Source organism: Bos mutus, chromosome 28 (genome assembly GCF_027580195.1).
Source record: "Bos mutus isolate GX-2022 chromosome 28, NWIPB_WYAK_1.1, whole genome shotgun sequence".
NCBI lineage: Eukaryota > Metazoa > Chordata > Mammalia > Artiodactyla > Bovidae > Bos > Bos mutus.
In genome coordinates, this window is record NC_091644.1 from 8,998,124 (window position 1) to 9,023,863 (window position 25,740).

The 25,740-nt window shown below is 53.9% G+C and overlaps 2 protein-coding genes and 1 long non-coding RNA gene across 5 annotated transcripts in view; 2 read left to right on the forward strand and 1 right to left on the reverse strand.

Annotated features, from left to right (window-relative positions):
• Positions 1-1,425: 1,425 nt before the first annotated feature.
• On the forward strand, positions 1,426-4,141 carry LOC138986131 (uncharacterized). The gene is made up of 4 exons (XR_011463027.1): positions 1,426-1,756; positions 2,599-2,644; positions 3,095-3,126; positions 3,934-4,141. It is a non-coding gene; the product is annotated as an uncharacterized lncRNA (long non-coding RNA).
• A 153-nt stretch (positions 4,142-4,294) lies between these two features.
• Positions 4,295-25,740, reverse strand: part of RASSF4 (Ras association domain family member 4) — a 34,123-nt gene continuing 12,677 nt past the window's right edge. For 2 of the 3 annotated variants that reach the window (XM_070364917.1, XM_005906591.3), the window contains exons 3-11: positions 25,222-25,297; positions 15,843-15,976; positions 14,406-14,497; positions 13,348-13,505; positions 8,974-9,075; positions 8,653-8,704; positions 7,951-8,072; positions 7,030-7,127; positions 4,295-5,799 (exon numbers count right to left, since the gene is read on the reverse strand). In XM_070364917.1, the coding sequence (XP_070221018.1) occupies positions 5,739-5,799; positions 7,030-7,127; positions 7,951-8,072; positions 8,653-8,704; positions 8,974-9,075; positions 13,348-13,505; positions 14,406-14,497; positions 15,843-15,976; positions 25,222-25,297 (895 nt within the window). In that variant the 3' untranslated portion in view covers positions 4,295-5,738. The other variant, XM_005906592.2, reaches the window with a different exon arrangement.
• DEPP1 (DEPP autophagy regulator 1) lies at positions 18,528-20,011 on the forward strand. Its single transcript, XM_005906590.3, has 2 exons — positions 18,528-18,793; positions 19,326-20,011. Exon 2 carries the CDS (start codon positions 19,353-19,355, stop codon positions 19,977-19,979), a length of 627 nt encoding a protein of 208 aa, XP_005906652.2. The 5' UTR covers positions 18,528-18,793; positions 19,326-19,352; the 3' UTR covers positions 19,980-20,011.

Genomic DNA, 25,740 nt, shown 5'->3' on the forward strand with positions numbered 1-25,740 from the left:
ATGTAGCCTGCCTACGGCCACATGTTCACGAGTGCAGACACTTTGGCCTCAGAGCCCATGCTCTTCGCCCCTACCTAGCAGTATCTGTCAAATAGAATTCCAGGTCACTTTTAAACAGAATAAATGATTAAAATTGATCACACTGGATATTACAGATCCAGTGTAAATATTTACAGATCTAGGGGATCTTCCCAACCCAGGGATTGAACCCAGGTCTCCTGCACTGCAGGCAGATTCTTTACCAGCTAAGCCACAAGGAAAGCCCGGATATTTACAAAGCAGAAAGGAAAAAGGCGGGGAAGGGAGAGGGAAGACCGTACAGTCAGGGCCGCAGAGATGGGCTGTGTTCTCCTAACAGCACATCTTTCTGAGAAAACTGGGTCAAGACAGGCCAGCTCTCTGAATGGTTAGGGCTTCTGTGGGAAACTGCTCACAGCGCGGGCCAGAGTGTCCCTGGGCCCAGTTGTATCTGAAGGGCTCATTCCAGGAAGAAGAGGCTTCTGGGCTGAGAACAGTCTTGTTTTTTTAGTATAATTGCTATACAGTGTTGTGTCACAGACAGAACCGTCTTGGCAAGACAGCTTCTTTATACTCTAGTTTTGTCCCTTGCAGACAGAGACACACCCCAGAAAGCACGGCCTCAACAGGGAGCGCTACTGCCTGGGGTCTGCCTTGGCAACAATGCAAAGGAGGCCGGTCACACGTGTGGCCCAGGGACCAAGTGTGGGAACAGGGGCCGTCTCTCTCCCACGAAGGGCCCCTGAACAATGGTTCTGCCCTCCAAGCCTGAGACTTTGCTTTCTGTTTCCTTTGGGTTCTCTGGGAAAGGAAACTCTGGGAATTCCCATTCCTGAGTTTGCAGAAAACATCTCTGTTAAAAGCTCAGCCAGGAGGGAGCAGAGTCCAAGGGCGGATCAGCAGCTGGCTTTCTCCCAGATAATCACAGCTCCTGGGGCCTGAAGACAGCCTGTGCACTTGCTGTTTTTACATTTGGAAAGGCTAGCGTCTGACCGCCTTTCCTGGGAGGGAGGAGCAGGGCGCCTGACAAACATACCCCACTGCTGCCTGCGGCTCTGGGCACCCGCTGCCCTGCAGCTGTGGGCACCTAATACCTGTGGCTCTGGGCACCCGCTGCCCTGCAGCTCTGGGCACCCGCTGTCTGCGGCTCTGGGCACCCGCTGCCTGGCAGCTCTGGGCACCTGGATCCTGCCCACACGGCACGTTGCGTATTGCGAGCTTCTCCACAATCACCTGATCTGACAGGCTAAGCCTCGTGCTTCGTTTCCCTAGGACTAAGGGGCCAGGTGTGTCCTTGGTGAACCAATGGCTTTGTTTTAACAGTGGGAAGGTCTTTAATCCATCTTCTGGTAAACATTCTAAGCTGGTAGCAAATGGTTATCACCACAGGAAAAACAAGCCTTTTTTTTTTTTAATTCCCTCTGCTCATTTGCTCTGGGCAAATTACCCTGTTTTTCCTGAGTTCAGATCTTTTGCAATCATGTTCATTTTATCTTGTGTTTATTATTTTCCCTGGTTCCTGGGGTCTGACCTGGGAAGACCGTCCTGATCTAGGAGAGGACGCTCATCACCGCAATCTTCACCTTACCTTTGGATACATTTTGTACCTGAGATACTAGTGAGTGAAGCAGGGTGTGACAAACTCTCTGAAAGCTCTAGGAGAGAGCACACGGAACTCCCACACAAGCCAGCAGGAAACTGCAGAGCCTAGGAGAAAATCTGGAATTGTGGTGTCCTGGTGAGCTGAATTAGCATCTTTTCAAATTGCCTCTGAAAAGCAAGTATCGTTGATAGAAAGCTTTGTAATCCTCAGATGGTCGTAGAAGTATGTATAGGCATACTTCGTTTTATTGTTCTTTGCAGACACTGCATTTTTTTTTAAATTGAAGGTTTGTGGCAACCTTGCATTGAATAAGTCTATTGTGCCATTTTTCCAATAGCCTTTGCTCAATTCCCTGGTGGCTCAGACGGTGAAGTGTCTGCCTACAATGCGGGAGACCTGGGTTTGATCCCTGGGTCAGGAAGATGCCCTGGAGAAGGAAATGGCAATCCACTCCAGTACTATTGCCTGGAAAATCCCATGGACAGAGGAGCCTGGTAGGACCCAGTCCATGGGGTCCCAAAGAGACGGACGCGACTGAGCGACTTCACTTTCCTCACTTCATATCTCTGTGTCACATTCTCAGAGTGTGTAATTCTCACTGCGTGGTAATGTGTGGTAATTCTCACTGCGGACAAAAAAATGTTGCATGTTGCCAGCCATTTCTGTAAACAAGAAATGTTGCCAGCTATCAAGCCATCAGTCACTGCAGCTGCTCCAAGGGTGTACCCCAAGGGGAATTCAGGATAGAGAAAAACAGGATACTGGCCCTCCATAGTTAAGATGCGTATCTAAGGAGTAATTTTAATGAAACCAGACTCTTGTATCTTCCATACACAAAGGGCAGTAAAATCATTAACTTGAGATGTCTGTTTTTTTGTGATTAGCGTTAATCTTTTGATGTTTGATTACATGTTTTTTTGTTCTGTTTTTAAGCAAAAACTTCATATCTTGTTTCCTCCCTTAACTCTTTGGAACAGTTCTTCAGAGCTGTCTAACAGGCTCTCCCATGGGGTTTGGTCCTCGGTAAGTTCCCCAAATAAAACATAACTCAGGAAGGGGGTTCAAGAGAGAGGGGACATATGTAAATCAATGCCAATTCCTGTTGATGTGTGGCAGAAATCATCACAGTATTGTAAAGTAATTATCCTCTAATTTAAAAAGAACTCGCAAATTTTAGCCTTTTTTTTTTTCAGTTGACATCGCAATTTTCAAGCCTGTCATTATTGTGTTTATAACAGTGATCTATGATCAATAATCTTTGATATCACTGTTGCAAAAGATTATGCCAAAGGCTCTGAGAATGGTTAGCAGTTCTTAGCAATAAAGTATTTTAAAATTAAGGTATGTGCATTGTTTTTTAGACACAATGCTATTGTACACTTCATAGGTGATAGTGGGGCTTAAACTCAACTTTGATATGCAGGGAAACCAAGTTGTGTGACTCACTTTATTGTGATCTTTGCTTTATTGCAGTGCTCTGGAACCAAATCTGCAATATCTCTGAGGTATGTCTGTACATTCTCCCCTTGTTAGAGATGTCTTAGCTATGTTATTCAGAAGTTAGCTTTGCTAACTTTTCTATTTCACAAGTGGCCCTTATCAAGACAGGCCTTAAATGAAGTAATATTGTAACAGCTGAAAAGAAAAAACAAAACCAACCAACCAACCAAATCCTCAAAACTGGGGAATGTTTACAGAAGGTTTCTTCATCTGACCACTTTTCATGTGTCAGGCCCTGTCTGCTCTAAGGTTAGCGGGCGTCTTCAGGCTGGAATGTCTCCCACTCTGTCTTAGGCCAGTTGGGCTCAGCCTTGGGCTCCTTCCAAGGAGCGTCACCATCTCTGCTCTGCAGATCCCCTGGCCCTCCAGGGTGTGTGGCCTGGTCTCCCGGGTAGGAGGCCTCTGAATGCAGGCTACAGCAAGACTGTCTTTGTCCCTTTGGAGCTGAGCTGGTCTGGCACCAGGCAGTGGCCCCTCGATTGCTGCTGAACGATGGTCAGCCGTTGTCCTTGACCTGAGCTTATAATATGGTCTGGGAGGCTGGTGGTGGCTTTATTCACCGTGTCCGACTCTTGTGACCCATGGACTGTAGCCCGCCAGGCTCCTCCGTCCATGGGATTTTCTAGGCAAGAGTACCAGCGTGGGTTGCCATTTCCTTCTCCAGGGGATCTTCCCAACCCAAGGACTGAACCCAGGTCTCCTGCACTGCAGGCAGATTCTTTATCGTCTGAGCCACCAGGGAAGCCCTCTGGGTAGCTGTTTCACTACTTTACTGGGAAACCCTGTTTGACCAGCTCTCTACCATCTCCTAGACCCTGTTGCCTCTCCCTGAGCCCCAGAAGATTCCTGAGGTGCTCCTGATGCTGAAACTCTGCAATTCGGGGCGACCCTAATGCTTACTGTCCAGGCTGCCCAGACCTCCTCCTCTGAGCCCTACGGCTGTCACTGTCCTCAGGCCCCACACCAATCCCAAGGATGTGCCTGGAAAAGAAGGAGTCATGTCAGCGTCAAGAGCGGTGGGCTGCGTTCAGCGTTAGCTCCTCTACCAAACTTGGCGATCGTTCTGTAGGACAAGAGTTTCAGAGGTCAAAGCAGAGGGTCAGGGTGGGCACACGCAAGCGAAAAAAAGAGCTTGGACCTAACTCCTTTGGTTCCACATGGCAACACCTTTATTGAGTACCTCGGAAACTCTGCTGACAAAGGAGACGGGAAACTGCGGCAGACCTCCCCTGGGCACCTCTGCACCTGCCTCTGTGAGCTCGGCGCCAGGTCGGGACAGTCCTGGTGTGGGGCTCACCCTGAACAGTGGGCTCAGCGGCATAGCTGCTCCCACGCTCTGCTCTTTATGGGTGCCGGTGAGGAGCTGCCGACTGAGGCAGAGCTGGAATCTCACTCAGGCTGACTTTCTGGCTTCGGGAGACTTTATAGTTTTCCCCTTTAAATCCACAATCCATGGGCCCCATGGGGAGAATCTGGTCTCGTTTGCTCTGTTTTGGACAAACACCTCACACAACTGCTGTAAACTGTTGCATAATTTTTGCAAAGGCCTTCTTGTTCATTCTAGAATTTTTCCATCAACTGGCAGGCCCAAATTGTTCTGGATTTGGCCCCAGGGGATTCAAAGCCCTTTCTCCTCAAACCGTTTTTCCCGGTGGTGGCCCTTTGATGGGAAGTATTGACGCACACCCAGAGAGGGCGGGAGGCATTCAAGTGTCCGAGGAGAGTGACGGGCGAAGCGCGGCCTCCCCAGGCCGCTGCCGGCAGTCCCTAGACAGCTCCTGGCCTCTCACCCACCCTGGAAGCATCCTTTCAAGGTCATGTGGGTCACCTCCTCAATGTGATACGATTGGCATGTTTCTTTCAGCGAGCTCCCTATAAGAGTCACTTCAGGTGTTGCTGGGAAGTGCAGGGTGAGTGCCGCCGAGAGAAGAGGGGCCGCTGGTGCGCTTATTCTTGGTCTGACCTCTGCCGGCAGGGCACTGAGCTGTGTGAGGCTCATGGAGCGACATCAGAGGCTTGAGGACATCAGAGGCTTTACCTGGCACGCCACGGCACAGTGACAGCTGGGAGCACTGCACATCCCATTCCCGATGGCAGTTCTTGCTCTTCCCAGCAGTTTCTGAGCGGCGGCATGAGGCGAGGGTGGACAGGGTCCAGTGGTTCACGTGTTTCATGAGGATAATGGCTGGTGGTTCTGCAGTAACTCTGGGCCAGGCACTGGAAAAGCAGATGGAGCCCACACCTAGAAGCAAGACCATGTTCTGCTCCCCTGATTTGGAGAGGTGTGGCATGAACAGGACTGGCCATGCCATCTAGCTCCTTAACTTGGCTCATGTCACAGCTTCAGGGCTGCTCACAGCCCAGGCCCACCTCACATGCAGACCCCACCCAGCAAGTTCCTGGGTCCTCAGGCTTAGGACTGGGCCCCTGAGTGCTCAGCTTGGAGCCAAGGGCCAGGGCCATGGGACTCATGCTAGCTAGGCAGGGGGACAGGCAGAAGCGCAGATGCTAGATTCCTCGGCCGTGTGACCAATCTGGGTGACCCGTCAGGGCCTGGCCACTGGCTCTCAGTGGGCACTGGCTGCTGGGGGCTTCGGAAGGGGCAGGCGCTGGTGGGCTACTTGGCTTCCACCAGCTGCTCCAGGCGCTGTAACATTGTCAGACGCAGGGCTTGGAACCTGGAGGGAGACACAGCCGAGAGGATTCACTGGTACCAGAGGGGACAGGGAGCGAGGAGCACAGCAAAGGAGCCCAGAGATGCTGGGCCTGGAGACCCATGGCTCCTGACCGGCTGCTTAGTGGCCAAGAAGGAAGAGCCAGGACCCACATCCTGCGAGGCCACTGGCTTCGGGGAGTAGTCAAACAGGGCTGCAGACTCTGTCAAGCTTCACAGGAGAATGCTCCTTCTATTCCAAAGAGTCTCCAGTACGGACAGGAGTGTGCTGGATTAGACGGGGCGGCAGAGGGGAGTCAGGAAGCCTGCGTCCGAGCCTGGCTCCACAATCACGTGGTGAGACTCCTTCCTCATCCCAGGCTGCTCTGCCCTCTCTGTGCACCAAGCAGACCTAGACCAGGTGACCCCCAGGTCCCTTCTCGCTACAGTGACACGGTCCCCCCGATGAGGTCTCCGCTGACTGCCTGAGCGGGGCCTGACTGTACACACAGAAGCCTTTTAAAGAGACATTCAGCCAAAAGCCAGGATTTACACAGTCCCCCGACCGCAGACTCTCACGGTGAGCGGCCTCCCTCCTTCCCTTCCTAAGAGGGACTCTGGGACCGAGTTTCCCTTGCAGAGGAAGACACAGACCATCGGGGTTTGCGACCTGACCTCACACAGCCAGGCCCTGCCAGAGCATCCCCCAGGAGCAGCAGGTGACACCCACTCACCTGCCCATTGAACTGGTCCCCTGTACTTGCCACCATCAGTGGGTACAGGCAGTCCTAACAACCGCTGATTTGGGGCAGGCTCAGCGCTCCTGCTAGCGTGAACGGGCACTTTTCAGACCAGGCTGAATGCGCACAGGCAGGCCCCCTTGGCGGCACTTTCAGGGCAGGGTTGCCAGCAGAACGCACAGCCCTGGGCCAGGGCCGGCCCGTGCTGCTGCCCAAGTCTCCTGCCCAGTTTCAGCAGCTCGTGTCCATCCCGTGATGGTGGGGCTGCCGAGGCTCGATGGGCGGCCTGGGCTGCAGGCCCCCATTTTGGCAGGCGGTCACCCCGGTCTGGTGGCACTATGGAGCAAGGGGCCGGGGGAGGTGCTGGGGAGCCAGGGTTAGCAGGCATCCCTGAACTGCGTGAGGACGCCTGGCACAGCTGCAGGGAGAGCTCTCCCAGCCACGGGCCTGGTGCTCTGACCGCAGACTTGCCCTCATGTTCCAGACCCACGACTGGCTACTTAAGTGCTGCTTACTTCATGGTCAGTTTGATTATTTCTCTTTCCTCCTCTTCTTTTAATTTTTCAACAAAACTGTCCAGCACCGGCATTTCAAACTTAATGTACTGAGCGACCTAGAAAATCCAAGAACATTTTAATGTGCTTTAAATTAGAGGCCAAAAATGTTTTCTTTTCCTTGTGGCCGATTCAGCAGGGTTTTGTCTCCAAGGAAGAGGCTGCCCGTCTTCCTCCCACCCCCCGACACAGCTCTGTGTGTACCAGGGAGGATGGAGCCCATTCTGACCCCAAAGGCAACTGTGATCCCTGGGAGGAAAGATTAAACTGAGTTTTAGGAAGACCATTCAATAGTGAGCAGAGTCACTTGGGAGTTCTCTGGGGTTGGGGTGGAGATGGTGGGAATGCCATTGTTTCTCACAATAGAATGAAACTCACTAGTCTGCAAATGGCCCGAGGGACACAGGGTCACAGGCCTTCTTCTTGAGGTCCACACCCTAAGGCCTATTCTGTGTAGCGGAGTTTGAAAATGTGCTCTTCGCCCAGTCAGGACTCAAGATGTCCTGAGACACTTGGTCCTTTCCATAAGGTGCAGTTAGACCCTAGGTACGGAGCTTTTGTTGTTGTTTTTTTTAATGTAAATAACAACAAAACACACTCCATTGAAGGAAAAGACTCTACCTGTCTGGAAAGAATGGAAAAGGCCAGGCCATGGTTTTCTAAGACCCAACTTCTTTTTCCCCTGAGCCAGCTGATGGATCTGGTGGTGGCTGATAGCAACAAGACAGGATGAAACCATCAAGACGGGATGGACTTTGTGATGGCCATGGGGGCCCTGGAAGCATTGCCCAAGGGGGCTCTGCCCAAGGTCACAGGAGTCCGCCACGCTGTCCCCCAGCCCCTCCCTCAGGAGAGGCCTTGAGATGCCGCAGCCCCACTCACATCGTGGGGGACCTCCTCGCCCAAGTCAGCTTCCATCAGGAATATCCTGGCGATCTTCTCACAGGGCCCATGCAGGATTCTGGCAATCAGTGGGTACTCACAGTCTTTTAATTTTGTACGCTCTGAAAGAGAATGTGGTAGACAAAATTCGTGGGGTGGTAGGACTGTGTCTCTTTGTTCTAGGATGGAAATGGGATGGAAGACAGATGTCCAGGGGCCCTGGCACTGCTGCCAGATGTTGTGTGATGGACACTGCCTTGATGTGGGTCGTGTCCTTCAGCGAAGGCCCAGCTCAGAGAGGAACAGTGGCTGGAGGAGCACAGCGAAGTGGACTTGGGGAGGCCAGGCCATGCAGCGCTGGACACAGGGCTGTGTGGTACAAGCTCTGCAACAGCAGGTCCCAGTGGGTGAGGGGCTTCTCATCCATCCTGAAAACCCAGACGCACAGTCCTCCCCACCTCTCACTGAACCTACTGGAGAGAGCGGCTCACCATGTGGTTCTGGTGGGATTCCGAAAGGGATGACAAGTGTGCCTGGATATAAGCCTGGGAGGGGTGCCCGTGGTGGGGGCACAGCGTGTCCCAAGGCCAGGAGGGCACCTGCCCTGTGCCCACTGCACAAGCCAGCTCAGCCCTCAGAGAAGGAGCTCAGTTGGCGAGCTTGCCAAATGGATGGGGACTTGAGTCAAAGGCAGACACTTACCCCCAGACTCATGAACGACGTAGAGTGCAAACTCACTGGGGCCGTTTTCCACCTGCACAGGTAGTGACAGGAAGTCAGACCATGGCTTTTCAAGACAGGAGAGAGAGAAAAGGACCCCTGGCAGTAACCACATCCCCAGTGCCACACACACACAAATCCCCAGGGACCACCCCCTTAAATTCCCAGAGCATTTCTCCTGCTAGCTTAGCAGAGGAAACCTCGTTCAGCCTTCTACCAGGAGTCATGGCTTTCACCAGCCCCCTCCCCAGCAAAACTGCAAACCACCAGCATCTGGGCAAGGCTGCCTAGGGCCAGACTTACTCGGAACTTGTTCAGCAGCAGAGTGAGCACCTGCAGGGTCGTCATGGTGCTGTTGACTCTCACGTTGGTCATGGACCCATAGGCAGGAGTGAACACGGAGGTCTGCACAGGAAGGGGGAGGCGGTTCAGGGGGAGGCCAGAGGAGACACAGGGCTGACACCAGGCAGGGTATGGGCATCCTGTCAGCCCGCTGGCACTGAGCAGCTTGGGACAGCAGGTGAGCCTGGGCTCTGTGATCACCTGTGTCTGTCCATCCACACAGATCCACACACAAGCTGCGCCCAGATCCAGGCATGAGCAGAGAAGCTTTGACAGCTCACATCATACAGAGGCCTCTAAGAAAGATGCCTGCAGATCTATAAGAGCCAGATTCTTTTTTCTAGGAACCAGGACCATAGGAAGCTTGGTGTGCTGCAGTGCATGGGGTCGCAAAGAATTGTGCACAACTGAGCGACTGAACATTAACCAGGGCCATGAGAGCCATTCATGAGGGGCTGGGGAACGAGTCTCTCTACTCTGTCTAGAACCAAATCACCAGTGTCTGCTGATTCTAAGGCTAAAGCTTCTCAAATCTGTCCACCTTGCTCTATTCTCCCAGCCTGCCTGCGGTGAGGCCCTGTTTATACTGCATCAGCTTCCCAACTTTTCCCCTCTAGTCTCAGCCCTTTCGACCCATTTTCCACCCTATTGCACAAAGGAACAACCTTTCAAACACTTTGCAACTCGAAGTGTGTTCTGGGCCAGCTGTGTCGCGTACAGTCTCAGCTGCCTGGTGCAGACTCCTGGATCGGCACCTGCACTTGAGGAGGATGTCCCGGGGTGCAATTGTAGGGTAAACCTCGAGCAGTACTGTATCACAGCGTGCGCCGCAGCCTAGACAGTGGCGTCCGCCGCTCCTCCCACACGCCCCCTCCCAAGCATCCCATGCTCCAGCCACACGGCTTCTGCACAGTTTCAGGGGCCCGTGATATTCTCGCAGGTATCCTGCCTTTGTTCATGAGACACCATACATGAAGTCAACCAGGGAATTTCCAGGGAATAAAGTTAAAGCTTATTAAGTCCTTAATGATCACAAATCAGGTAATAACCCTGCTAAATACTTTATATAGATTCTTTGATTTAATCCTCACAACAGTCCTTAGAAGTACATGGAGCTTGGAGAGGTTAGTAGCTCATTGGAGTCACCCATCTAGAAAGGGCGGAGCTGCCCCAAGCCTCATGCTTCACCAGGCACAGGGTCCTCCCTTCGTGTCTGACTTCCCTGTGGGCAAGCTCCTCCTTGCTTTCTGAAACTGATTCCAGTTCACACATTCCTCCTGTATGGTCCTAGCTCTGCTTTCCCCAGGACGTACTCGGGCTCAGGGTACACGAGGGCTTCGTTCAGTGTCCCCAGCTGATGTCCAAGTACTGGAGCCAGCCTCAAGCCCAGACCTGCTTTCTCCACAGTTGAGATGTAGAATGACTCTGGGTGGTACAGAAAGTCCAACTAGACTTTCGGTTTCTAAGAAATATGAAACAGAGGAGTCAGGCTATCTCTAGGAGAAGAAAGGTCATGTCAACAAGACATCGTGTTTCTTCCGCCTGAACTCTTTTCTCAAGAAGAGACCAAGCAGCTCCAAGTAGGAACAAGGGTCCCGTGGCTCCTTTCCTGTCTCTATCCACAGTGGTTTCTCCCGCCCAGGACACGCTTGAGTCCGACAGGCCGAGCACTGAAGACAGTACCAAGTTCACCCACGCTGGAAATCACGCATCACTGCTGTGAGAACTGTTGTAGAAAATAATTAAGTGGAGCAACAGTGTACAGTTCTAAGAAATAAACCCTGGAATAACAACTCCAGGAAGTTAATTCTAGGAATTTATTAGTTATTATTTTTCAATTGTTGCCTGCGACTCAAGCACTTTGTTACCTGATTTCTAAGGACACATTCTGAATGGATGTGGAGCGAGGAGCAAAAAAGGGAGCCCCTCGCTCCTTCAGCAGATGTGAATCAACTGTCCAACATGGCTAAGACACCAGTTCAAGTCCCAGAAGGTACCCAGTTTGCCTGGAAGGATGGATCCACATGTGGCAGGTAAGTCTGTGGCTGGGGAACAGCCATCCTGACTAGCGTGTCGAGTGTAGGTCTGGCTGGCTAAGAAGGGCAGGATGGCACCAAGGGATGAGAAAGGCTGTGATGAAAGCCGCGACTCTTCACTTCGGTTCATTTCAAAGGCTACAGGCTGTTCAGACTTCTCCATGTCCCCGTGATATTTGCAATGACTAATGTAAGGTTTAAAGTGCCCAACACACCTCTTAGAGGAGAGGTGAATGTACTGAAGATAAAGCCCACGATTCAGTACCTTGAGTCATAAAAACCTTTTTTTTTTTTAGGAATGTATAGAATGAGTCTACATCCATGCAAAGAATCTTTCTAAATTTTCAAATAGTCCCTTAAAGTAGCATATCAATATTTATTCAAATATTAGCAAATGGTGCTTAATTAACACTTTGCAGACTAAACCCCTTTGGAACAGTATTTAAAGAATACCCAAGTCAGGGACTTTCCTGGCAGTCCAGTGGTTAAGACTTTGCCTTCCAATGCAGGGGGCTGGGTTTGACCCCTGGGCAGGGAGCTAAGATCCCACGTACCTTGTGGCCAAAAAAACATCAAACATAAAACAGAAGCAATATGGCGACAAATTCAATAAAGACTAAAAATGGTCTACGTTAAAAAAAAAAAAGAATACCCAAGTTAGATGGTCGGTCCTTTGGGTAATCCAGACATTCTTAATCTCTGTTTAACTTCAGCCCTGTCTTCCCCTTCCCCTGTGAGGAAACTACTCTCAAATACTCTGGTTTCCTAGATTTGGGCTTCCCTGGTGGCTCAGATGGTAAAGAACCTGCCTGCAGTGCAGGAGACCCGGGTTCAATCCCTGGGCCAGAAAGATCTCTTGGAGAAGGGAATGGCTACCCACTCCAGTATTTTTGCCTGGAAAGTCGCATGGACAGAGAAGCCTGGCAGAGTATAGTCCATGGGGTCACAGAGTTGGACATGACTGAGTGACCGACACACTCAGCCTCCTAGATTTAGTGAAGATAACCTATTGTTCCTCAGTAACACTCACTGCAAAGCTAGTGTGGAGTGGAGGGAGGTCCTGATGATGGAGCAGGGGCCCTTCAGCCCGCCTTGTTGAATTCTTCATCCCCAAGTGCAGGGTACCGCAAGAGTAGTTTGAATGGCTCCGAGCAGACCTCACCTGTGTGACTGTGCTTCAGATCTGACCCAAGACCTCCCTTTGCCCAGCTCCCCATCCCATGAGTCACCCACCACCTATCAGGAAGGGCAGCTGCTGAGCCTGGAAGCCCTGGCTTCCAGCTTCGCAGCGCTGCAGGATGTGTTCTATGGCAGGACGCCCCATTCCGGGCCTCACCCACACTGCCATGGGTGCCATTTATAGTAACAATCCACTTCTCCTTTTTACAGTTGGATTTGTTTATGGAATGATGTCATCAGGGGAAGGAGATCTCTTTTTCCTGAGGTCAGTACAATACATACTTGGACAAAAGGCTAGGACAAAAGGGTAAGTGCTGGGAATCAGGAGCTGTGCGAGTTCTCTGGGACCCATCACACATGCTCCAGGGCACACCCCGACCTAGGTGGCTTAATCTACCAAGCGACAGTGACAGCAGGGTACATGACACTCCCGTGAAACAACAAACCGACCTTGGGGAGAAACCGTATAGAAAAGTGACTTGTTGAAGACAAATGTAGCATCATTCTCCAAACATTCATGCAATCTGTGAGAATGAATTGACAGTGAGCGTGTGATGGGAAAAATACAGGCTTTGTGGTCAGGAAGTGAAATGTTATTTGGGGCAAGACAATTGTCCTCCTCAGCCTGTTTCTCCATCAGGACACAGGCACAGCCTCACCTGTATACCAGGGCTGTGCATGCTAAGTCGCTTCAGTTGGGTCTGACCCTCTGCGACCCCTTGGACTGTAGCCCCCCCAGGCTTCTCTATCCATGGGATTTCCCAGGCAAGAATACTGGGGTGGGCTGCCACGCCCTCCTCCAGGGATGCAGGCTGTGTCTCATGTCTTCTGCATTGGCAGGTGGATTCTTCACCACTAGCACCGCCTGGGAAGCCTACCGGGTTTTGCTGAGGGTGAGTTCAGGCGTGACCACCGAGGGCCCCACTAGGGAAGGTCCAGGTTTTGCTGAGGGTGAGTTCAGGCGTGACCACCGAGGGCCCCACTACGGAAGGTGCGATGCGTGCATGGCGCTTGGGGCTGGTTCCCCAAGCCTGGCTTCGGGGCCCAGGGAGAGGCCGGGTGGGCCATCACCTTGTGGTTGTAAAAGTGCCCGTTGATGAGAGGCTGGGCGGGCCATCACCTTGTGGTTGTAAAAGTGCCCGTTGATGGAGAAGCGGTGCCTCCGGGTCCTCTGGGCCTCGCCAGGCGCCCGGCTCCTGGGCCGCCTCTGGATCACACAGGCCGCATCGCTCTTGGTGCGCAGCAGCTGTGGGGTCTCCTCGTCCTCCTCCACTGGCTCTGTGGCAAGAAATGGGCAAGGGGTCAGGCTCAGGACAGGGGCTGTGACAGAAGAGCCTCTGTGGCGGTGCCGCGTGAAGTGTGGCGCCCTGGGCTGCGGGAGACGGCAGTGTGAGCACTGTCCCTGTGATGGAGGCTGGGGTCCAGCCAGTGTGATACCCACTTTGCAGACAGAAAAGGTGACCCCCAGACAAGATAACCTGTGTCACCATGCCACACGGCCATAGCCTCTGGACCTCCAACTCCAGGGACCCAGAGCAGGACTTTGACAGCCCCAGCCCTGTCCTCTGGGACAAGCCCTTCACTGAGTCAAGAGGAGGTGCAGAGAGGACAGACACCCAGGCACGGATCCTGGCAGGTGGGGGAGAGATCCCAGAGGCCTGCAGGGCCAGGTGAGAGCCGTGTTCTCTGCAGATGTTCTCCTTTTCAGAAGGCAGCACGTTGCAGGGATTCAGACAACCATATCACCTCTGGAAGCCTCCGCTTCCTTGTCCTTGGGTGAGGAGTCAATAAGAATACCTTGGGCTGAAGAGAGATTTACCAGGGGCTGGGCTTCCCTGGTGGCTCATTGGTAAAGAATCTGCCTGCAGTGCAGGAATTGCAGGAGATGTGGGTTTCAGCCCTGGGTCAGGAAGATCCCCTGGAGAAGGGAATGGCAACCCACTCCAGTATTCTTGCCTGGAGAATTCTATGGACAGAGGAGCCCGGTGGGCTACATTCCATGGGGTCGCAAAGAGTCGAACACGACCAAAACAGCTTAGCGCACACGCTCTTGAAGGCAAACAAAGCCACTCTTTGCTACTCCACAAAGCTGATCTCCAGAGATGGCGGTCATGAGCCAGCCCCCCACCACCCCAGATGAGTGGGACTGGGTCGCGGGCTTCTTGAGGCCCCACCAACCTGATCTGTCTCTGGAACTCTCCTCCTGGGGCCCAGCCTGAGAACTGGGTTCCTGGGCAGTGACTCTGCCATCTTGAACAGGTGGCTCCTTCCTGAAAAGAGACAGTCATGGTGCTGAGAGGGCTGCTGGCAGAGAAGGGTAGTTCAGATCAAAGAAAAGGAAGCTGGCTGCCTCTGTGGGTCAGACACAGGCCAGAAGCAGGACAGGCCGAGTTGAGGCCAGGATTTCACACATTGTCAACGTAAAAGATAAAAACAAGAGCAAAAGGTTGCCAGTGTCTGCTGGAAGGAGAGGGAGTCTGCCCTGCAGACCTGCGTGGCCTGTTCTAAGCCCTGGGGTACGGACAGAGGGACACACACAGACCCGTGCTGGGCACCAGGCTGAGGCGGTTGGCTTCTGTGGCTGTGTGCCAAGTGGGCTCTCTGGGCTGCCTTCTGGCCCGGGGGAGGAGGGCAGCAGCACCCTCGAGGGGGCTAACCTCCAGGCCCCTGGGAAAGGTGGACTCCAAGCCAGGGCAGCCAGCGCTGGACTGGAGGAGGGATGGGTGTAATGGGAAGTAGCCATGCCGGGAAAGGAGCCTGGGAGGAGGAGACAGAGGAGCCAGGCCGGCACCGAGGGGCCTCCGAGGGGCCTTGTCTGAGGCGGCTCGTGTGACCACTTTTACCCTCCTTTCTACGGAGCCCATCCAAACTCGAAGCTCTAAGGCCCAAATCCAGTATGAGTGACTAGGGACAGCTGGAGATGAGCCAGGGGCATCGGCGTGCAGAGGGCCACGAGAGCAGCAACTTTACTTGCATTTTTGAAGGGGAAAACGTTTTGAATTTCCGACTCTTAGAAGGATTTATTATGTGTGGAAGCAAGCAAAACTCAGCAGCTTGCTGCCCGTCTTTGGGTGTGAAGTGGAAACAGGCAAACGTCTGTTAAGACAGGTAGAAAACCATTTTATCCCTATCAAAACATTCTTAATATATTCAAATAAATCTGATATAAATAAATTCAGATAAACTTGTAAAAATAAATTCTGATATTGAAATAAAAGCAGAACCGTTGGAGGCTAAACCTGTGTGTTTCAGGACAGAACAGGCTGAGAGGCTTGGCTTGCAGACAGAGGCCTCTTTCTCTTACAGACGAGGAACGTCTGAGAAGCACAAGTGGAGGTGAGGGCAGCCTGGAGGGGGTCGGGGGTGACTTGGTTGTCATGGAGAAGAACCACTTGGGGGTGAGGCTTCAGGTTGGCAGCTGAGGTCCTGGGCTGAGGCAGTCAAGGGGTGACTGACCAGGTTGAGGGTGGGTTACCCTCCCACCTCCGGCCCCAAACAGAAATGGGGCTTTCACTCAGAGACAGAGATCAACCTCCTGGCCCCGCACACTCCAAGCAGTAGCTTTAGGTTGTTGTGGAGACCACCGGGCCCCGCCCCACCCAGCGGGACACTCACGAATGGCAGCTGGACTGTCCGGGTGTCCAGGAGAGGTGCACACGCTCCCTGTCATCCTGTATCTGGAGCCGGATGGGCCGCTTCAGTCCCCAGGAAATGTTGAGGAGCCCCTCGATGATCAGAGCCCCTTCTTCCTGTGGGGACCCACACGCTCAGCCTCTCCTCTCAGAGCAGCCACACTCAGGGGTCACTGACCACCTTCACACCCCCCTCAGATGTCAGCCCCCGCCCACGGGACCCCCCTGTGCACTCAGGCCCCCAGGTGCAGCCTCTCATCCCTAGGGTCCCGTCTTCCTCTAGGGGAAGGCCCACGAATTTCTCTGTGCTCTAAGGCACGAGGCCCGGGCTGGAGAGGAAGCCTGAGGCGTGCCCTTCCACCACTCGGGAGCAGGGGCTGGGGCAGGGCGCTGAGTCAGGTGTCCCACAGGAATGCAGCTGCTGTCCGGCAGGCACGTCCACACAGTGGCAAGGAAACACGTTCCAGGGAAGCACAGCTGTGCAGACACCGGTGCGACACGGGACAGCTCTCCGTGCGGCGCTGCGCCTGCTCAGGGGGCCCACAGTCACCTGCTCCTACTGGGAATGTGCCAAGGGCACTGGATCCCATGCCCACTAGGGCTGAGCAGGACCAGCATGGTCCCCACCCCCGATTTCCAAGCTGGCCTCTTTCCTGAAGGCCAGTCTTGCCTTCCTCACCACCTGGGGTATGGCCAGTCCTGTGCCCCACTACTGGCACACACACTCAGAGTATCTGCAACAGCTCCCGGCCGGCGATCCTGACCAGCCCTAATTCTCCAAGGTCTGCAGATGGCACAGCCACTCATCTGCTGCCAAACCCTGAGGTCCTAATCAACAGAGTCCTCCAGAAGCACTCTCAGCCAGCTCCCACTTGCTCCCCGTGGGTCCTTGATTCTGTTTCTTGACCTATTTCAGGCTTCTGTCTGCACACAACCACCTCCAACTTCCCTGTGCCAAGCTAATCAAGCCCACACGTGCTCCTGGCCAGGCTGCTTTGTCTGTACCCTCAGAGCACCTGCCAGGAACCTTCTCAGCCTCACCCTTCAGCCGAGTCAGGTCTCCCCAGCTACATGCTCCTAGTCTGCTCTGATACTGGTCTTTTGGCAATGAACTTAAAACATCATTCTCCCAGTGCTCTCTCAAGCACCATTCTATTATAGATTCATCAACACCATTTCTTTCTCCTTGTTGGCACTGAAAACTGTAAGAACAGAGACCCTGTGGGAGTCTCACATCCCTGGCAACACTTATAGGGCTGTCCTGCAGTACTGATCTCATGGTAGTTAGTAACAGTTTAAAAACACCCTGCCATCCACAAAGAAAATAGTTCTCTTCTGTTCAAGGTTATCAAAAATACACATAGCTTTCTGGAACGGCCTTGCACCATTTGCTAAAAACAAGTGACAGCAACAGAAACAGCCAGAGCCGCTGACAACCACTGACGCTGCACAGAGAGGCGACTCGTGTCCCTGGAAGCAAAGACTATGGATTCAGGGAGTTAGAGGTCCCGTGAGGACAGTGAGAAAACCCAAAGTGGGAGGTGAAGGAGGTCCCCTCCTCTGCTGTGGGTTTCCTCTGATAAGATCAGAGAAAGCTGCAGGCCGGGAGGGCGTTCCCTCCATCCAGGGAAGGGGAGCTCAGGCTGGGGGCACCCCTGCTGTCTGCGCAGGGACATCAGACATGAGCCACACGAGGCAGCTGGTCCCCAGCACGGCTCAGCCCTGACCTCAGAGGCAGCAGCTCTCCCCAGCCCCTCGCTTCCCCAGACTAAGCCCCTGCATCTTTCTTCACAGTGGGGTCCCCAGAACTGTCTTTGAAGGCCTGGCCTCAGCATGTCCAGCTTCACAGACCCCGCCCCAGCCTTGCCCCAGAGCATCAGCTGGTCTGTGGCTATGGTTTTTTCCATGTTCCTCCACCCAGAGTCCGCCGTGGGGCGGGTATCTATGGATAAACATGTCTGCAGGTGGACATGAGCTGTTCCCGGTGAGCCGAGGCTCTCTCCAGCAATGTGTCAACATCTGACAGTGGTGTCTGAAGCCGAGTCTGAAAGCCAAGACCTGAACCGCATTTTGGGTGAAGGACATGATGCCTCGCTCATTGCCACGCTCTCTGTACCTAGAATAGTCACTGCTGCAGAGTGCTGGTTAGACAGTCAGGAACAAATACACAAGCCTGCTCTCATCCGACAGCTCCTCATCTGTGAAGCAGCAAGACCAGGATCCCGCAGGCTGCCCCCGGTCCCAGGGGAAGGTGGGCATAGCCCAAGGCTCAGCAAGCCCAGGGCAGCCCGGCCTCGGCCATCTCCAGGCTGAGTTCCACATTGCTGTGTCTGACGGGGTCCCTGTGGGTGCAGGCCTGGAGCTCAGCCAGGGCCAGCAGTGGGCCAGAGTGACGTGGGGTGTCGGGGTGCTGGTGTAAGGTGTACCAAAGAACGCTTCCAGGTGGAGATGGCGGAGACTGGGGCCGCTGTGGAGGTCCAGTGGAGGCCCTGGCCCTCCCGGTGCCCTGAGATGGCCAGGAGCTGAGGCTACCCCACCCCTGCCCTGTGGAGTAAACATTCCCAGAACCTCCCACGGGCGCAAACACTTGCTCCGAGCTGGCAGCTGGGCCGGACCCCGCCCGCCAAGCTGTTTTCCTCTGAGAGCTTCCTGAGCGCTGCTATTTTTGGCCCCGTGTGACAGTAATTGATTGCCGGTGGAAAGGTTTATAAAAGCAGCGGCCAGGCCCCAGGCTTGCCAGACAGCTCAGGGAGGCTTTCGCTCTGGACAGAGGCCCGGAGCGTCGTCCTCCTTGTCCCTCTCGCAGAATCTGGCTCCGGACACCGGCTCCAACTCCTCGACCCTGGGCCCTTGGCCCTGAGTTTCCTGGGCGCTTCCTGAGGACTTCCCTGCTCATCCATCTCCCCTGCTACCCCCAGACTTCCTCAGCTACAGGTAAGGGAGGGCTACTGCTCTCTGGCTTGAGGTAAAACAAAAACGCGTTGGGTATGTCTGAGGGCAGCTCTCAGCCTGGGACGTGCCCTGCTCACTGCGGGCTAGCGACCAGGATGCGGCTAACAGCGGAGGCGACAGCTGCGGAGGCTTTATATTCAGAGGCGTTTCCCCGAGGGGAACGTGCCATATGTTTTCCCAGCACCCTGGAGAGGTGTATTTATAACCCTATTTTACGGAGAAGTGGAGGCTTGGAGAGGTGACTTTGCCAAAGAACCCTGGGTCGGGAACGGCTGTCTGGTTTTGAACCCAGGTTTCCTCGGACTCCAGTCCCACAAGGACCCACAGTAATGATAGGGCCTTAAGGGATGTTAGCAGAAAGAGCCCAGGAGTTCGAGCCTGGTCTTGGATCTGCAGACTTTAAACTGCTCTCAGGCTTCTGATTCACCCAGGCGACCTCAGACGGGGGAGGGGACAGGGGAGGGGTGTCAGGATGGCCAGCAGTCTCTCACCCAAGCCCTCTGTCAACCAACAGGCTGCTGCCTCCCTGTCACCGGCAGCCATGAGGTCCCGGCTTTTGCTTTCTGTGGCCCTCCTGCCCACAATTCGGGAGACCTCGGAGGAGATGCTACCCGGAGGGGCTGGAGAGGAACCGCCCGCCTCCCCCAGCCTGGATGACTACGTGAGGTCCATTTGTCAGTTGGCACAGCCCACCTCAGTGCTGGATGAGGCTGCAGCCAGGGTGCGAACCAGCAGACCCCCCCGGCTAGCCCGTTCCTGTGCAAAGAGCTGCCCCACTGGGTCTCTACAGGACATCACCACTCGCTTCACTGGCCAGCAGCCCTCCCTGCCCAGGACTGGCACTGTGGACCCCCTGGACTGGCTCTTTGGGGAGTCTCAGGAGAAGCAGCCAAGTAAAAGGGATGTGCCAAGGAGGACTGGACCCTCCGCTGATTCCTGGGCTTCTCGCAGACAGACGGACAGTGGCAAGGCGCCAGGGACCCCCCGAGGGAGGCTGAGTGATGCCAAGGCTCCAGGACACTCTCTGCAGAGAACGTCGAGGGACTGGCACCAGTGCTCCCAGGCTTCTGGGCAACCTGGACAGGATGCGGGCTCCCCCACAAGCCCTCGCCACAGCAGCATCCTCAGAACTCTCTCTCTGCACCTCCCGGTGATCCATGAACTCTGACGCCTCCCCAATAAAGCCTTCTGTAAATAGCACACAGGTCTGCATTTCCTCCACACCTCCTCTTCCTATCCAACCGCCCCACTCCCGCCCGCAACGCAGCTGGGCACTGCCCCTGGCAGGTCTCTGGGAGGGAACCACCTCTCTGCAGGGGCTCTCTGCTTTGGCAAGTTGTAGTGAGACCCCTAGGAGAAGGCAATGGCGCCCCACTCCAGTACTCTTGCCTGGAGAATCCCATGGACAGAGGAGCCTGGTGGGCTGCAGTCCATGGGGTCGCGAAGAGTCGGACACGACGGAGCGACTTCACTTTCACTTTTCACTTTCTTGCATTGGAGAAGGAAATGGCAACCCACTCCAGTGTTCTTGCCTGGAGAATCCCAGGGACGGGGGAGCCTGCTGGGCTGCCGTCTATGGGGTCGCACAGAGTCGCACACGACTGAAGCGACTTAGCAGCAGCAGCAGCAGCAGCAGTGAGACCCCTTCTTTGAAAAACAGCCTATCCCACTTGTGGCTCTCCTAACTGGCTTATCACCTTCGGCAAGTTATTTAACATGTCTGTTCCTCAGTTTTCTCCTGGGTAAGCTGTGATTAATGAGACCTGCCTCCTAGGTTGTGCTAAAACCCGCACGCATTCAGGGGCGCAGGTTACGAGCCCACACGTGGAGCAGCTGCTGCCTCTCTGGTGGTCTCACAGGTGGGGAAACAAGGAAGGTTGGGGGAGAGGAGAAATCAAAGTCTTGGCCCTCAATGGTTTCACAGCCTAGCCCTGGACACTCCCAAGTGCCCCCACGGGGACCATGAGCAAACAGAGGGGCTCAACCAACGCAGCTGCTGTGCTTCAGGGGTCTGTCCCTGGGGCTTCCCAGGGAACCTCAGGGGTCCCTCCGTGCAAGTCCTGCTGTGGCCCCAGGAGCATTCCCCCACGCTGATGGCCAAGACAGAAGCTGCCCCGGCCAGCCTGCAGGGCACCGCACGCCAGACCACACGGTTCTGTCCCCACTCGTTCCCACCCCCCACCGCCTCACCCAGGGCCTCTCATCCGTGGGGTGAACGGCAGGGTCCAGGGACCACAGCCTCATTCCACATGTCCATGGGTGCCCCCCCCAGCCCTGGGTCCCCACAGCCTGGCAAACCTCAGTTCCCAGAGGCGTCTGGCAAGCAAGGGGGTGAGCATGAGGAACAGGGAGGGGGCAGACTGCCTTCCTCGGGGAGGAGGTCGGGCATCAGAGCAATCAGAAGACTCAGGCCCGAGGCCTGCTGCTGGGTTCTCCTGGGCCAGGCCAGGGCTGGCTGCCCTCGTCAGGGTGGGAAGGACGGACAGGCAAATGACAGAGCTGGGCCCACGGGCGGGCTCGAGGCCCGCTTCAGTTTCCCCTACCTCCTTGCTCTGCGGACCAGCAAAGGCTCTCCCTCCCTGCCTCCCTCCCTGCCTCTCTTTCGCCCTTTCTTTCCTTCAACTTTAAAATATTTACAGAAATCGCTTTGGACGTTTATGGCGCTCATCAGTCCTCTTTAATGTATGTTCTCTGAGGAGGCAGAATGTAAACCATACATTAAGAAAAAATTATTAGAATGATAATAATTTAAAATTTTAAAAGAAAACGTTTCAGACAAGTGGTTAGTTTCCTGATCTGTAAAGTGGGGACAGCAAGGCCCATCCTTCACATTCTACAGTGACTGGGGAAACAGTACAAGTGAACTCAGAGATGGATTTATGAACACACTATATACAAATTCCCAGCGGTCACGACCTGCCGTGCCTCTGGCTGGCTCACACCTCTGGGTCCCTGACCTTCTGCAGCAAATATGTGTGGAAAAGGCATTGGTTGGAACTTCCTTAGGAGGTGATGAGTAGGGCTGACCTACTAGGGGGTGTGTGGCTGGTGACGGGATGTGCTGGGCTCACTGGGCCAGCCTTACAGCGAAGCGGCAGAAATGAGGATGACGCTGCTAATCCCACCAGCTCAGAAATGACACTGCTGCATTTCGGGAGATCAGACAGGGCCCCGGAGAGCCCTGGGCTCTGGACTTCTCTGTCTAGTTCCTGGATGTAAAAGAAGCTAATGGCACCTTCAGAAGGTACCCCCTACAAAGAAAACAGAAAAGTTCTGGGGGGAGTGGTCTCCAGCAGCATCCCAAGCTCCTGAGGACAGGAGCTCCAAGCCTAACAGAAAGTGCTCCTGGTGAGGCCCTAGTGAGCAGTCTTATTCTTCTCCCACCCAGCACTGAGACAGGGAAGGGACTCGAGTGCCCCTCCCACCTGGACAGGCAGCCTGGAGCACTCAGAAACTCCCAGGGAACACGGGCCTAGTACTCACCAGGGGCCGGTGGTCTGTCAACCCCTGTCATTCCAGCCTTCAGGCCGTAGAGGAAGGGGGATCATTGTAAGGGGGAAGGGGATCCCTGGTGGAGGAAGGTCCTTCCCTTAAGCAGGATGCAGTAGCTCAGGGGCTGAGGTCCCACACTGGGTGTGATATGCACTCAGGCCACCAGGGGGAGCACTGCATCCATTTAGAGCTGAGCGCTGGGCAAGGTGGGAGGCTGGCTTTGGAAGCTGGCTGCACACCACACCCAGTGACCCCAGGGACCTAAGGCCTCTAGCTCATAATGTCAGCAGTGATGTAGCTGCCCACTGGCATTTCCTGGTGGTCCATTATTCTCTACAGGAACCAACCAGCCTGGTTAAAATGCTTTGCTATTTTTCCAAAAGACTCAGATTGCTCCTGGTTATTCCCACTTTTCATTGTAAAACAAGCAGAATTATCCTATCCGAAAGGCAAGGTTTTCAAAGAAGGAAGCTAGTGCTTCAGCCTACTGCGCTGGGAATCCTTTGCTCCTAGCCCTTTAGAAGCTGGGGGAAAGTTCATGGGGAAACGCTTGCTCCAGGTGTGGCCCCTGCCCATTGACAACTTTCATCTCTCTAAGTTCAAGGGACTGCGGATGAGACAGTGGAAGAGAAGGTGCCCCAACTGCAGTAGCCAGGCTGAGGTTGCTCCATGGCAGGCCTGGTGACCATAGGGGTGGGGAGGTACCTGATGCTGAGCACCCCGTGCTTAGCTTGGGGGTCGAGCCTGGGGATCAAAGGTAATGAACAACCCTCTGAGTCTCTAAGCTCTGGTGAGTCATCCCCAACAGAGACCTCCAAAGGTCTCCAGAGCTTAATGCTGACCATGCTATCACTGTATCATACACTTCTCTGCTCAGGTCTTGGAGCCACACCAGCATCTCTGACTTACTTCAAAGTTTTCATGGACCAGAGACTCATTTAAGAGTCTCGGTTTCTTTGTTGGAAAATGCCCCTCCTCCCTCATCAAGTTCTAGGACTACAATGAATAGAGTTGAGGCCAAGCTCCTCCTGTCTGTCCTGCCCTTGGGGCCTGCAGGGCCAGGAGAGGCCAGTCTCAGGTGGCCCTGTAGCAAGTTATGAGGACAGCGAGTCCCTGAGGCCCAGAAGGTCCCAGGTGAGCAATCTGGGGAACTGCAGAGGCCCCGACACTGGGTGTGGGTGAGTCACTCTGAGACGTGGTGATCCAGGAACCAGTCATGCATTTCAGTATTAGAACTCCCTGCCTCCCAAGCCAGTGACCTGTCTCGATGGTGGCGGTCACCTCCAAAGACATACACTCCCTCAGGCTGGCATACCTGGATGGTTAAAGCTTCAGAAGTTTCATGAAAAGTACTTTCCAGCTCCAAGGAGATCAAGGCAGACCCCCCCACCTGCTTTAGGGTTAGAAAAATGAAAATCCCTGCCTGTGGGATGTTAACTTCCTGCCTCTGGGGAACCCCAGGGGCTTCTCTTCCTGATGCAAGGTCCTCTACTCCTCCACGGGGACTGTCCCATCACACAAACAGGGCTGGGGCTTCCCAGTCCCTCTTCCCACTCAGCTGTTCCTAAAGAGGGGAATGTCCTGGGGAATCCCAAGTGCCAAGATCAAGCTCTTAAATTAGCTGTTCTCAAACTTGGCCATCACCAGAATTCCCTGGAGGAGTTGTCAAAACAGCTGGGAGGGTGAAAGAGTTTCTGATTCAGCAGGCCTGAGAAAAGGAGGGTGGGAAGCGTCTGCTGGCCCTTCTCAGACACTGATGGGCTGCAGAAAGTCCAAGAGCCAACACGATCTCAACCCTGTATTCAGTCTGTCTGTCATGTCCAGCTCTTTGTGACTGTATGGACTTCCACCCGCCATGTAGCTCCTCTGTCCGTGGCATTTTTCAGGCATGAATACTGGAATGGGTTGCCATTTCCTTGTCTAGGGATCTCAGCCGTGGTAACCCCCAAAATAAAGCTTAACCATGATCACGATAAGACTTCCCATTTGGCTTTTTCAAATGTCCCACTATCCCGACCAGGGCTCCCCTGTGAAAGATCTGGAAGTTCTGGATGGTGGTTAAGACCACCTCTACTTAATCTGCCTGGTGAGCGGCTCCCTGAGCCTTGGCCATGCTGGTCACTCCCTGGAGTTCAGCTGGTGCCCATGGGCTATGTTCGGCTTACAGACGTGCTTTGTTTAGCTCACATAGTGTTTTGAGGTTTGGAAATTCCACATGAAATTCCGGATATCTAGCTTCTTTTGAAAAATCAGAAAGAGTTTGGGTGTCCCAATCCCAGAACTCCACGCGGCTACCCTGGGCTGGATCTGACAGGCAGCGGTGGCCTGCCAGTGGGCTGATGATGTCCTGTCTCACCACGCCCACCCTGCTTTTCACGTTTGGACCTGCCTGGCCCTGTGAGCATTGTTTGGGGAGCCCTCCTCTGCTGCAAGGCTCTCCTCTTGGTTGAAAAGCAGAGAGGCTCTGCCTTTACTCCTGGATTGTTGTGAACTTGGGCAAACCAGAGCCCTGTGATGAAGGACGGGCAGAGGAAGGACTGGGCTGGGTGAAATCTCAAAGATTTCAAACCCCAGAATCCTGACCTTCACTGAGACAAAAGTCCCAGGAGGAAGGAGAAGACCCACATTTTGAAACCCATTGGCTCTGCATTCTCTTGGGGATTGTCCGACCCTCAGGACCCCTTGCAGGGACCTCAAAAGAGATAATTTTGTCCCCAACTCAGAGAATGGGAGACCTGACAGTTCATTATCCTTACTGGACACTTAAAGTGAAGGAAACATCCCTTCACTTGGTTAACAGGTATAAGGAATGGCCCTTGGTTAACAGGTATATGGCAGTTCCAAAAAAGACTGGCCGAAGTCTTTTTGGCCAGCCAGGATGAATGGTGACCTGTGGAAAAGGAGAGAAGTGGCCTCACCTCCCTGCGCCTCAGCTGGGAGCTCTTGCCCTCGTGGTAGCAGTTGTAGGTTTTCAGCAGGCTTAAGAGCTCTGACCTGAAAAGGAAAAGACACATATGTGATCTTGGGATGTGGCTGGGCCTTAGATAAAGCATTTGGCTTTGGTGGCCTCAGTTTCCTCATTTATAAAATGGGGAACATGCTTTGCCAACAATATATATTCCATTGAGAGGCTAGACTTTGCCATCAGACACATGTCTTTTAATCTTCTAGGGAATTTCACATGCCAGCACTCCTGGAAAGCCTGAGGTGGGGCCGAGAAGGAAGCAAAACTCACAGAGGGGCCCAGGTCACACTGCTGTACTTTGAGGGTGTTTGCACAATTTCACTGTTATAGATAAGAGTTCCTGACAATCTCTCTACACTTTACTTCTGAGTCACCTCCTTGGAATAAAGCACTTGGGCTTGGATAATTGGCTTTTTAAAAGCTCGCTTTTTCCCCCCATATGACTTCCTGTAAGGGTCTGGGGTGGCTGCTG

Bases quoted from the DNA above. Each gene is read 5' to 3' on its own strand.
- DEPP1 (XM_005906590.3), top strand. From the start codon at position 19,353: ATGAGGTCCCGGCTTTTGCTTTCTGTGGCCCTCCTGCCCACAATTCGG.